Below are 11,956 nucleotides of genomic sequence, written 5' to 3'. Positions count from 1 at the left end.
AAACCCATGCACACTAGCATGATGAGCTTACAATTGTACGATATCATTATGTGTAGGATTACGTAAATATTTTGGACCATAAAGTTGAATCACAGTTTTGCAAAAATAGTGGAGACTATCACATGCAGTTCTAGAAGACATCCTAAAACTTTTGTTCAACACATCAGACGTAATGCCATATGCTAACTGACGAAGTGCGGCCATGCATTTTTGTAAGGGAGTGAAACCAGGTGTACCTCTAGCATCAGAATGTTGTTGGAAAAAATTGCACTCCCTCATTACATCTTCAACTATATGTTCGTATAAACGTTTGAACTGTTGGGTCAAAAATATGGTTTATACTTACTTTTCTAGGAAAATGTATTTTTGTGACTTGAACCGTAAACACCTTGGTGTTTACGGCCATAAACGTGTTTACGGTTGTGTTTACGGCCATGAATAGGTTTACGGCTGTAAACCCATTCACGGCCCATGGTTACCAAACCCATGTTTCTTATGTATAAATATAGGTGTTAGGGGTGAGGAGTAGATTGATGAAGAAAAAAGGAGTGTACGGCCTAGAGAGAGAAGAACAGGTGTGTGTTAGTGTGTGTGAATCTCTTGTATCCGGATCATCATTATATTTATCAATACATTGAGATTCATATTATTCTTCTTCTCCTTCTCTTCTATTTGATCTGACATCATCCGTTTGATTGGGATTCCGCACCATCAAACGGATCTGATTGATACATAGACAAATTAGGGACTTACATGAACATTTTGAAGCGCCTACGAAAATAGTATACTTGATAAGTGTCATTCTCTTGAAAGTAGTCTTGTATCAAACGTTGGTTGGCTTCTTCACGATTTCTGCAAATATATCTTTGTGTTATCCGTTGAGAACTTTTGACTGCGTTATTGCATAAAGCACCATATGTTTGTTTCGCCATTTGAGCACAAGCAATAGCAGCATCATAAATAACTTGAAATTTATCAGAAGATGAAGAAAATGACATTTTCTCTTAATTTTGAGAGAGAAAACAATAGAGAAATGTAAAAGTTTCGTTTTGGTTTGAAAAATAATGAAGTAGATGGTTTAATTTATAGGAAAGAAAAAAAATCAAATCCTAACATATTTGACCGTTCAATGGTCATTATTACCATTAACCACTCAAAATACGCGGCCACAAAAGGGGTGAGCTGTGGCCTAACCGCACTCAAAACTGCATAGGGGCTGTTCCCCTGCTTATGTGGCAAGAAGTACGGTAGAAATCGCACCACTCCCTTAAGTCTTAGGCAATTGTGTAGCTATGGAACAAGTTAAAATATGTAGACAATTGGTTGAGGTTGAAGTTGGTGTTTAGAGTTCCATAGTTTGATACCACCCACAGTTGATTCATTAAACTGTCCACGTGTGTATTTATACTTAATATCTTATGTTTATCTCTTGATTATCAGGATTTAGCTGTGCCATGTGTGTATTTATACGTATCTAAGTAACAAGAAGAGGCATACGATATTTACAAACTATTAATGATGATTTATTAAACTGTTCTTGGAATCACCAATCTCAAACATTATCCGCTTTAAAAATAAACATCGTCCAACACTAATGATGATCGGATGTTATATCCTTTCTAATAAATGAATTTTTTTGCCAACTGTCACACTTTCATTCAATTTGTCAAATGTCATTTTGTGGTTATTTTGAATTAATTTTTTTTTCCATATGTCATTTATGAGGTTTTATATTTTATTAAATTCTACATAATATTTTAATGTAATAATTGCAAAAATGTTGTAATAAATAGATATTAATTTCACTAATAAATTTACCTTTTAATTTCAAAATCTACAAATATTTTGACATTTATATTTAAAAGATAAAAAACATTTCCATTATAATAAATTATTATTTTTTTATTTTCTTATAAATTCAAAATTTTCAAATATTTTAACATTTATATTTAATTTTTTTTTTAAATTAACCTGTATAATACGTGAGTGTCACAACTAGTAAAAAATATTTGAAAAATATCAAATAATAACTGTTCACATGTTCTTCAAGTTCAAATTTGATATGATAGGTAAAAATTTATAAATTTTGGTTTTTATATAAGTAAAATATTACAATACATTGCCCATATCGATGATAAGAATGTGTTGCAAAACTTTTGTAATTTGTCTTACCCAATGTACATCTCCGATTCATTTTATATTATTTGTTTATATATTGAATAATTTTATTAATTAGGTGAAACATCTTTTCTAAATGAAGATAAAGAGGCGAATGTTTCGTTCCAGTAAAATTCTTTTGTGTTTCGTGATCCACGTTCTGAATCTTACATTGTGGAAGATCGTTTGTTAGTTAATTTCCAAGCTTTTCAATTATTTGTGTAAAAAATGTACCCGAACATAATTCTTCATTGTTCTTTAACAATCAGTCTTGTTGTTAACATTGTTTCTTAGTTGTCTTACTATAACCCAAATCCGCAAATGAAGTCAATGATTATTACATTTCTCTCTTTACCATGACATATGGTGCATGCATAAGGTGCTACAAAATGTGATAAAAACCAAACCCACAACACATATTATAAGGAATATGAAAACAATATTTTCTCATAAATTAATTCAAATTTCCACATATTTCTATACTACAATAAAAATGAAGCGATTAAGTCACCACACTGATGCGATTAATGATCTCGGTGGATAGAAAGCTCAAGCTCGATTCAACGGTTGTGAGATAGTGCACTCCCGAAGATTTGGAAGTGTGATGGAGAAGGAATAGGAGCAGTCGAGTTAAAGAGTGGTGGTGGTGGCGGAAGTTGTGGTGGGCATTGGTAGCACTTAGTAAAGATCCCGAATGTGTCAATTTGGTGTATAAAGTTTGTCATACTTGCCCACCCTCCAAATCCAAATCCAACAATGAATACCCACACAACTACAAAAGCATTGATCGTGTATGTTCCCACCCACCGTCCAAAAAACTTTGGTGGTGGCTCCACCGCATTCTGCATCACAAAAGTTAATTAGTTAAACGTTTATATACAATACAGAGTAAACTAACAGTATCCAAAAAGTTTGGTTTATGTGTGTCTGTGTGTCTGATACTCTAAACCCTAAACCATAAGCATCAGCATATACTGAATAAACGAACATTGTAATGGTTGATCATGTAGTGTAGATTATAGAATGAATTATACCTCTCGTGCGGCAGCCGATCGGAAGGTGAACATATGAGCTAGGGCAGGGATGATGTAGACAGTGAAGCTAACAAGAAGCGATCCAACGGTGGAATTGATAGGTCCGAAAAATGGAAAGATGATCGCGAGAAACCATATAGGGACAACCACGGGCAACCGTGCTGCAGCACGCTTACACATGCTCTTGCATTCGTGCATCCCGATTGCTTTCTCCCAAACAAAGTATAACGGGGTGCACGCGAACCCAAATGTTATAAACTACAAAAAGCATTTATATATTATTTAAATTTTTAATATCTAGTAAACTAGTGAATTATAATAAATATATCAAGTAACATACTTGATGAATAAGCATAAGGATAACAGCCATATTTCTCCATGGGGATCTTGGAAGGAGAGCAAAGGCATTTGAGTGGTTAAGCAATGAGTCTCCAAATGCCCAATAAACAGCCGCAGCAGATGGAAGTGTTAGTGTTAATACGTAAGCAGTGGCCCACAAGTAAATCGCTTTGAATTTTTGTGGCTTCCACATGGCATGCATTATTTCTCTGTACACAACATAATGCTTCTATTCAGTACTTTATGAATAATTGAACAAACTTTGTCTTTATAATTAATGGCCCAATGGACCCATGGAATGTATGGGCTCTCTTGTCCTTGAATCAAAATCCATGGCCCAACAAAATCTTGGAGTATCAAACTATTGGGACCCGTTTTCTAGTTTATCTTTTGAGTTTCGATCCATTTAGTTCATGGGATTATGTGATATATCATTTTTATGTAAAGTGAACGAAAATATGAATGAAATTTAGGTCTTGTTTGTGTCAATGAAACCTTAGAAAAGTGACATAACATGTAATAAAGATTAAAGGTAAAGCCTAATATTAAAATAGAAAAGGTTAAAGAATATAATAATAGAAAAGAGAGATTGCTTTCTATAGTAATAAAACACCAGAATGTAAAAGACAAAAAAGGGTCTCTGGAGAAAAGAATGATTTTGGGTCACCCATGCTTGAGGGGGTAATATGGTAAATATATTTGAACTGTCATGTTTCATAAAAGGGTGTTGGTTAGTTGTGGTTGAGTGCACAGGGATTTAGATAAGGACCAGTCAATGTAGGGAATCTTTGGAAAATTATGGTAAAGTCATTGGATCAGATCAGACCATGTCTGAAGAAAACAAAGCTCAAGTCATTTTCAAGAATATATAAATAAATAAATATTAATTAAAAACATAAATAAATCGTTTCATGTTTAAGATTTAAAAAACTTGTGTACCCATTGATTAATGTTTATGTTCATTTCAAATCAAAGTATTAAGACTAGTTTAATGACTATTTAATTTGCTCCTAAATATAAGGTTTTAAAATGACAATTATGCCCTAAAAAACCCTTTACATGGACTTAATGAAAAAGGAAAAAAAAAAGTGTGAAAGCAAAACAGGCTAAAAGTTATCTTCAACATGATGATAATGATAACACCCACAAAACAAAACACAAGTAATGCTAATTGCTAAATGACAGTTGTATCCATTTTAATTGAATAAAAAAAAGGAAGGGTGTCTTTTGGAAATAATGTAAAGGACAAGGGGGTTGTCTTACACAGTAACAGCATGTCCCCCAAACGTGTAGAGGATATTTGTTGCCCCGGTGAAGTAAAGAACCATCTTTGCTGGACCAGTATGTTTCACCCCTTCCACCTACAAAATTAACATTTTACACCCCCATAATTTTAATTACACAAACATCTTCTTATACAATATTGTATCGTTGTAGTACTTTTAAAATAAACAACTCACAACTATAAAAAAACTTACTTTAAACATTAATTACAACATGTGAATTATACGCTTTACAATAAGTGCACAATATATTGTCAGAAAACTCTGATACTGTTTAACGAAAAGTTATATTGTGTATAAAGTATGATTTGCAATTGTTTATGCATGAAATGAAGTTATTATATAGTGAAAAAAAAAATACAGGATAAGAAGAAAACCTGGCCATGGAGCAGTGAGGCAATAGTGAGGTACCATGCAGTGTAAGTGGTCATAATCAGTCCCAGAAAGGACCAAATTCGATAGTTGTGAAATGACGGGATAAATACGGTTGTTGCACAACATGCACCAAATATATATGTCCATGTCCTCTTGTCCAAATGATCATTTATGTAATATATATTGCTGCGAAAAACAAACATTATTTCGTTTATATATTAATAAGTTGTACAAAATGCAACATTAATTCATTTATTGTTTGTAAAGTTGGCTTTAGATGTTGTACCTTGCACAAGCTATGAGTTGGATCACTGACCCAAACAAAAGAAAGGTGCAATTAAATCCCAACCCAACGTTTCTCCAATGTTTCCCAAGTAGTCCATCAAGAACTTCAAACCACTGCAATTAAAAAAAGTCAAATCCAATGTAATTGATTACAACTTCTAAGGCATAAGCGACAAGTCATTGTAGCATGATTTGCTAAAAGGGGTATAGAGGATAACGAATCTAGAGTAATGTATACCTTTTCTAAGCCTTTTTTTAAAGTGTACAATTTTTAATGCACGACGCATGGATGTTTAATCAATTATTATAACTCTAGATTTAAGCATTTTACGAAAAAGACAGACATATTATCAATTTCTAGCTAAAGTAACAAAGAACGATCTTGTCATGACTCATGATAATGTCTATATGTTTATTGAATGTACATCATTCATTGAAGGTTCTAACCCTACTCTACATTGAGATATTAAAAAGAGTGGGAAATTAAACTGGATCCATCATCCATGCATGCATACGTACAAGTAGTAAATGCATATACAGGCATTAAAGAGTTGTACCTGAATGACATGGTTTCTGAAATCAGCCTTTTCTCTTTCTTTTCTAGTTCTGTATTCGACATAAAGAATGCTAATAAGATAAGCAGTCCAACTTCCCATCAATCCATAGAAGATTTGAAACAAGATCCCTGAGAGCATTCCTAGTTGCGAAAACGAGTAGGGTAGTGTAAGCAACACTTGTGCCACCTGTACGATGATAAAGATCATGCCATGTCATCTCATGATCGAAAAGTTTGAACAAAGATGAACATACATATACATATATACATGGTATAATCGAAAAAGTTTGAATCTTTTATTGCAAAAAGAAAAGAACGCTCGAATTTGAAGATACCTGATTGGAAGAACAACTGAACCAAGCATCGTAAGCAGAGCCACCATTCCAGAAGAAGTTGGAGATGGTGGATTTGACATTTTTAGCCTTGCCGTCGCTCTCCATTTCCACATAGTTACCTACCAAGACAGTCTCAACCACCTTCTCATGACCTTGATCATCCATGGGTACTTCTGGAATTTGGAAATATGAAATTTCTTGGGAGTTAATGGAAATATAAGAGATGGTGGGTGGGTGGTGTTTATTTATAGATGAAGAAAGACATAAAAGAGAAGAGAAGAGTTGTGTGTGTAAGTATGTCTATACATGTTGGATGTTGGGGATTACTTTATACCGAAATTTATTCTTTCCATAATAGTGATAGATATTTTGTGGGTTTTGAAAAAAAGAACCACTAAAAACGGGTCGGGTTGTATTAATATGTTAATATGTTTCTGAAGTTCTTTTAAAATAAAAAGATATGTTAAAATATTTTTTGGGCAAAAATTATTTTTTTCATAAATACTGCGAAATGACTAAATGAACTTTCGAAGAAAAAAAATCAACTTTAAAAACTCACAAATTTGACTAATGAAATCATATTTCTGACCTAGGAATTCGCAAATTACTTGCAAAATGGCCAAAATGATATTGTTTCGATTTGTTTAAAAAAAAAAAATCGTAGATCGGACATACGAAATTGTTCATGAATTTATAAAAATCATGATTAAAATATAAAGTTATTTTGTTTTATAATTATTCAAAGACTATTTCATAGCAAAGTAGAGCTTCATGTTGTGCAAGCGAACTCCTAGATTGATGTTTGACATATCAACATATCCAAAACAATGTCGTTTAAAAGGAAAAAAAAATCAAAGGTCTGACCTGTGAAAATGCTTGTTCTCTATGAAGTTGTTAATATTTTTACGAAAATCATAATTTTTTGTTAAAACTTGTTTTTAGTAGGGTTTTTGTTTTAATTTTTATTTATTTATTTATTTATTATTTTTAGTATTGTCGGACTATTTTCATATTAAAATAGAGCTTTATGTTGCTAAAACAAAGTCTTGAATTAAACAACGGAAATATCCTAAGCAATGTCATTTATAAAATCGTAACAGTAGGGATGTCAAAAAGTCACGTGAGACCCCTTTCTCATGGGACCCGTCCCATTTGGAGGTATTTATTAAAACAAATCGCGGCAGGGCAAGGTTAGCCCCAATTTTAATTTTTTTTTTGGGGGGAGGGGGGTGGGGGGGAGTCCTATCTCGAAACCCTCATAGACCCCGTTAATAAATTATACATATATTTATATATATTAATTATATAAATATAATAAATAATAATATGATTTTTAGCTTCCAAAATTCAACAAAAAACATGTTTTTAAGTTATTAGTAAGGAAAATGACATATATATCCTATTAAGTTTCTACGATATACTCATTTAGCCACTTAACTTATTTTGTGGCTTTATGAAGGAACAAATTATTTGTAACCTAGCAATCTAATCCCTTTTACATATTGTAGCCGGTTTCCATTGCCACATAAGCATAAGCTAACATGTAAGCGATGACATGGCAAATTGAAAGCGTCCCCAACAACCCAAACTACTGGTTTACCTCTTTCTCTTTCTCATCAAAAAACCCTCGTACCCTTTCTACAATCCAAAACCAAATATAGAAATGAGAGGACCGGTGATCGGAAAGTACCCATCAATAATTGAAACTTTGAAGTCGACGCCAGAAACGAAATCATAAAGCACAACCGGAAACCCACCTTCAACCTCCAATTCCATCCCATCGATTCCCACCTTCTACATCGACCAAACTTTCGACTATTCTGAATCAATCATCTATTCTAAATCAATTGCAAGTATACCCCTTTGAAACGGTTTAATAGTAGGTACACCCCTTTTTTCTATTCTGAATCCATCGCCTATTCTGAATCAATCGCAACCGATCCCTCTTCTCTAGAATTGAGTGATACGACAATGAATGAAGCGAAGTTGCAGATCGATAATTTCGAATGTGAGAATTCTTGTTCGCTTCTTGTTGATCGTGGATGTTACTATAATGATAACATCTGATCGGCATCTAATTGCCATAGAAGAAATCGATAACAGGATTACTATCCAGTTGTACATTTCAACTGTATTTTAATCGTAATATTTGTGATTGTATTGCATTCAGGTTAATGATAATGATGTTTTCATCAAAGCAATTAGATATCTGTAAACCTGAAGATGATGATCGTTCTTCCAAGTTTGAGGAACTCATAAAAGATGAACAGGAACTGGTGCAGGAGGTGACATTTTTGGTGGTTAAAGATGGTAATGGTTGTACTGGTGGTAAATGGCAGAGGGATAATTTTGGGTAAATGAAGCTTTACATTTTGTGGTTATCAGTTTCTTTAAGGAGATAAAAGATGGTTTTCTTTATTTTTAATTGATTCAGATGTAAAAAACGATCGAAGAGAAAAGAGAGAGTGTAATAAATAAAAGATGGTCTTAAGGGTAGTTTTGTCATTTTAAAATTTCTTTTTGTCATATAAACCTGTACATGTAGATTAACACAAAGTGAAACGAAAAGTAGACTTTTGAAAGGCAATGTCCACATCATCAAAATAACTGGATGACCGCTTCACTTCTTTGAAAATGACTTAATGGACCCGACAAAAACAAGTTTGTTTCCTAATAAAGCACGAAAAACACTTTAGGGACTGAATGAGTAAACCCTAGAAACTTAATAGGGCATATATGTCATTTTCCCCTATTACTATAATGTTTTTAAGATGTAATATATTTTTTGTTTTTAACATGTAAAATTCTGTTATAAATAATTAATTGTTACCTACAAAATACCTTGTTTTAGTCCAAACAACAACTTCTTTTAGCCGCAAAAAGGCAGCTTAAATCAATCGGGTGTGGGGGCGGGGGTAATAAAGGGGATTCGGGGGTGGCGCGATGGTAGGAATGCTGGACATTTCGAGGGCGGGAGCGAGGACAAGGGAACGGGGGAATTTCGGGGGCAGGGGCAGGGGATGCACTCATCGTCCCGTTTGCCCCGTTGACATCCCTACGCAATAGTGGTGTTCTTCGTATTTAAGAAAACTATGACTTTTTGTTAATTTTTTTTACAAAAATCTCCAATGACCATTTCTCACAGCAAAATAAATATAGATGTATATTATTAAAATGGAGTTTTAGGTTAAGAGATTTTTACAACAAAATATGACATGAAATTGAGAAAAGTGGAAAATGTGATATCCTGACCTACAAGTTTTTACTTTTATATTTAGTAAAAGATTACCTTTTAGAAATAATTAAATAAATCAAAATAAATAGTTAAATGATTGAAAATATAATTAATTAAATAATAATGTTATATTGTCAATTAAAACTAATATTGAAGTCCTGAAATTTAGTTAATTAGAAAAAATTGAGAAAATAGGTTAAAAGTGTCACCTTGTTGAAACTTGACTTTAAATAAGTGTTTTAATCAAACTAGACGAATATGACCTAATTTTCATATAATGTGTTGAAGAAAGACTATAGGTGAAATATTTTTATGTCTAGATATAAAATAGGGAGAAATAGTACAAAATAATTAAGCTTTGTATCATGAGAGACTAACTGTAACATAAAGCAAAAGTATGAAAGTATATATGGTGGGTGTTCTCTGCAAATAGAGATAGGTCGACTTGAAGTTGACGATTTGAAGCTTAATTGAGGATCCAAGGTCAAATTTTATGGAGACTCAAGTTATGGTTTGAAGCTAGGAAGTCAACAACAGGTATTGAGGTATAATTCTTCTTTATCTATCATTAATGGTGATATATGATTTAGATTAGAACCAAAGTCCAAAGTTTGATTTTAAATTTAGATTAGTAATTGATTATAGTTACATTCTAGCACTTAAAACTCCTGACCTTTATAAAATCTAACTGTCACAACTAGGAAATTTGATGCTTTGTAAACATTGAACAATGATAACATGGTGATTAAAACTTGAAAGCATGTATGATGCTTATTCAATGACAACAAAATTTCATCAAACACTCTATACAAACACTTCAAATAGTCAACAAAGAATTGGAAACCCTAGAAATCCTGGTTTAGGTCCATCATGGACTAGGATTTCCTTATTGGGCCTAATGGGCCAATAAGCTTCCAAAATGACTATTTTGGGCTTAGAACTCTTAAATGGGCCCTAATTGGACCTACATTCATGAAACTTAACATTTTAGACCATAATGGATCTAAAATGGACTAGTTTATCTCTAATGGGCCTTATTGGGCCATAACAAATCTAACTAGCCCAAATGGGCCATGAGACTCATACTTTAATTTATTTTGGGTCATGAACCATCTCCAAAGACCTATTGGGACGAAAAATCATCAAAATGGGCTATAATATGGATTTAAGCACAAAAAGGCCCAAATTCTTTCTTTCTTCTCCCTCTCTCGGCCCAACTACAAAAATGGGTGGAAAAGAGTTGACTTTTATATGCCACCTCATATTTGTCCATTGGAAACCCATGCACAAATCCCATACTTCCATGCATGTCAAATCATTTTCTCACTTCTCCCCTCTCCTCTTCTATCCTCGGCCGAACACATAAACACACACACACACACCTCTCACTAAAAATCTCCTTAAACACTCTCAAAGAAAACAACTCTTCATCTTACATTCAACCCTTCGAAAATTCTAAGGGATTCAAGAAGGATTTCATCCAAAGATCACTTCAAGTTTCATACTAGTGGTAAGATCTTGCAAACATATATCCTTCTACACTCATTCACTCTTCTTACCACCTTAAATTCTTGATCATACTTCCTAAAACTCATCAAAATTCGAGATCCACCCTAGAAAGCTTGCTAGGGCCGAAAATAGCATCAAACTTCTTCCATTTCTTCTTCAAAACCGAAACATCAAAGCTAAGGTGAGTTCATACCCCTTTATTTTCGGTTTTTACAAGATTTATGGGGGATAATACAAGTAAAATGTGTAGATCTATGTGTTTTTGTATGATATGTGTGATTTCTTGAATTTATTTGATAAATATGTGTGAAAAATCATGATCTAGTCGAGATCCTTAACCATGATTAGGATATATATGTTCTAAGGCATCTTAAAACATGTTATTATCAAGACCAAAGTATTATACAAGTTCAAAATAAACAAAACAAAACACAAATCCAAATTATGAACCATTTTTGACAAATAACCAAAAGATGGGAAATAATGTGATTTACGGTTTTATAAGGGTCAAAAAGGTCAAATCAATTAAAATATGACTTATTATAACAATCTTGATTTTTAAAGGACTGAAAATGTAAATTTTAGCCTAATGGGCTAAACCTTGGGCTTTTCGGCCTTTAGGCCCAAATTTTCGAAAAAGGTGTTTTTCTAGGGGTTGAAATGGTAAAATTCTCAAAACAAGGGGAAAAAGAGTAAACAAAATTAACTCAGGGGATTAAAATGATATTTTTCCAAATAAGGATAAAAATGTAAAGTTTTTGGATTTTGGGCCAAAATTATAAAAGTTGCAAAAAGTTTGGGCTTTAACCGAAAAACACTTTTCTGGAAGGGCTGAAACTGCCAAAGAA

At 33.0% G+C, this 11,956-nt stretch overlaps 1 protein-coding gene across 1 annotated transcript; it reads right to left on the bottom strand.

Moving 5' to 3' along the window:
• Positions 1 to 2,549: 2,549 nt before the first annotated feature.
• Positions 2,550 to 6,665, bottom strand: LOC145065933 (auxin transporter-like protein 2). Its single transcript, XM_079013052.1, has 8 exons — positions 6,365 to 6,665; positions 6,031 to 6,216; positions 5,475 to 5,587; positions 5,191 to 5,374; positions 4,794 to 4,891; positions 3,532 to 3,739; positions 3,192 to 3,449; positions 2,550 to 2,999 (listed from the first exon to the last, which is right to left on the bottom strand). The coding sequence occupies exons 1-8, from the start codon at positions 6,527 to 6,529 to the stop codon at positions 2,718 to 2,720; spliced, it is 1,494 nt and encodes a 497-aa protein (XP_078869178.1). The 5' UTR covers positions 6,530 to 6,665; the 3' UTR covers positions 2,550 to 2,717.
• Positions 6,666 to 11,956: the final 5,291 nt, after the last annotated feature.

The sequence above is a fragment of the Lactuca serriola genome, chromosome 8 (assembly GCF_051521515.1).
Source record: "Lactuca serriola cultivar US96UC23 chromosome 8, Lser_US96UC23_V15, whole genome shotgun sequence".
NCBI lineage: Eukaryota > Viridiplantae > Streptophyta > Magnoliopsida > Asterales > Asteraceae > Lactuca > Lactuca serriola.
Note: the sequence above shows the minus strand (reverse complement) of the source record. Positions and strands in the feature narration are given on the sequence as shown.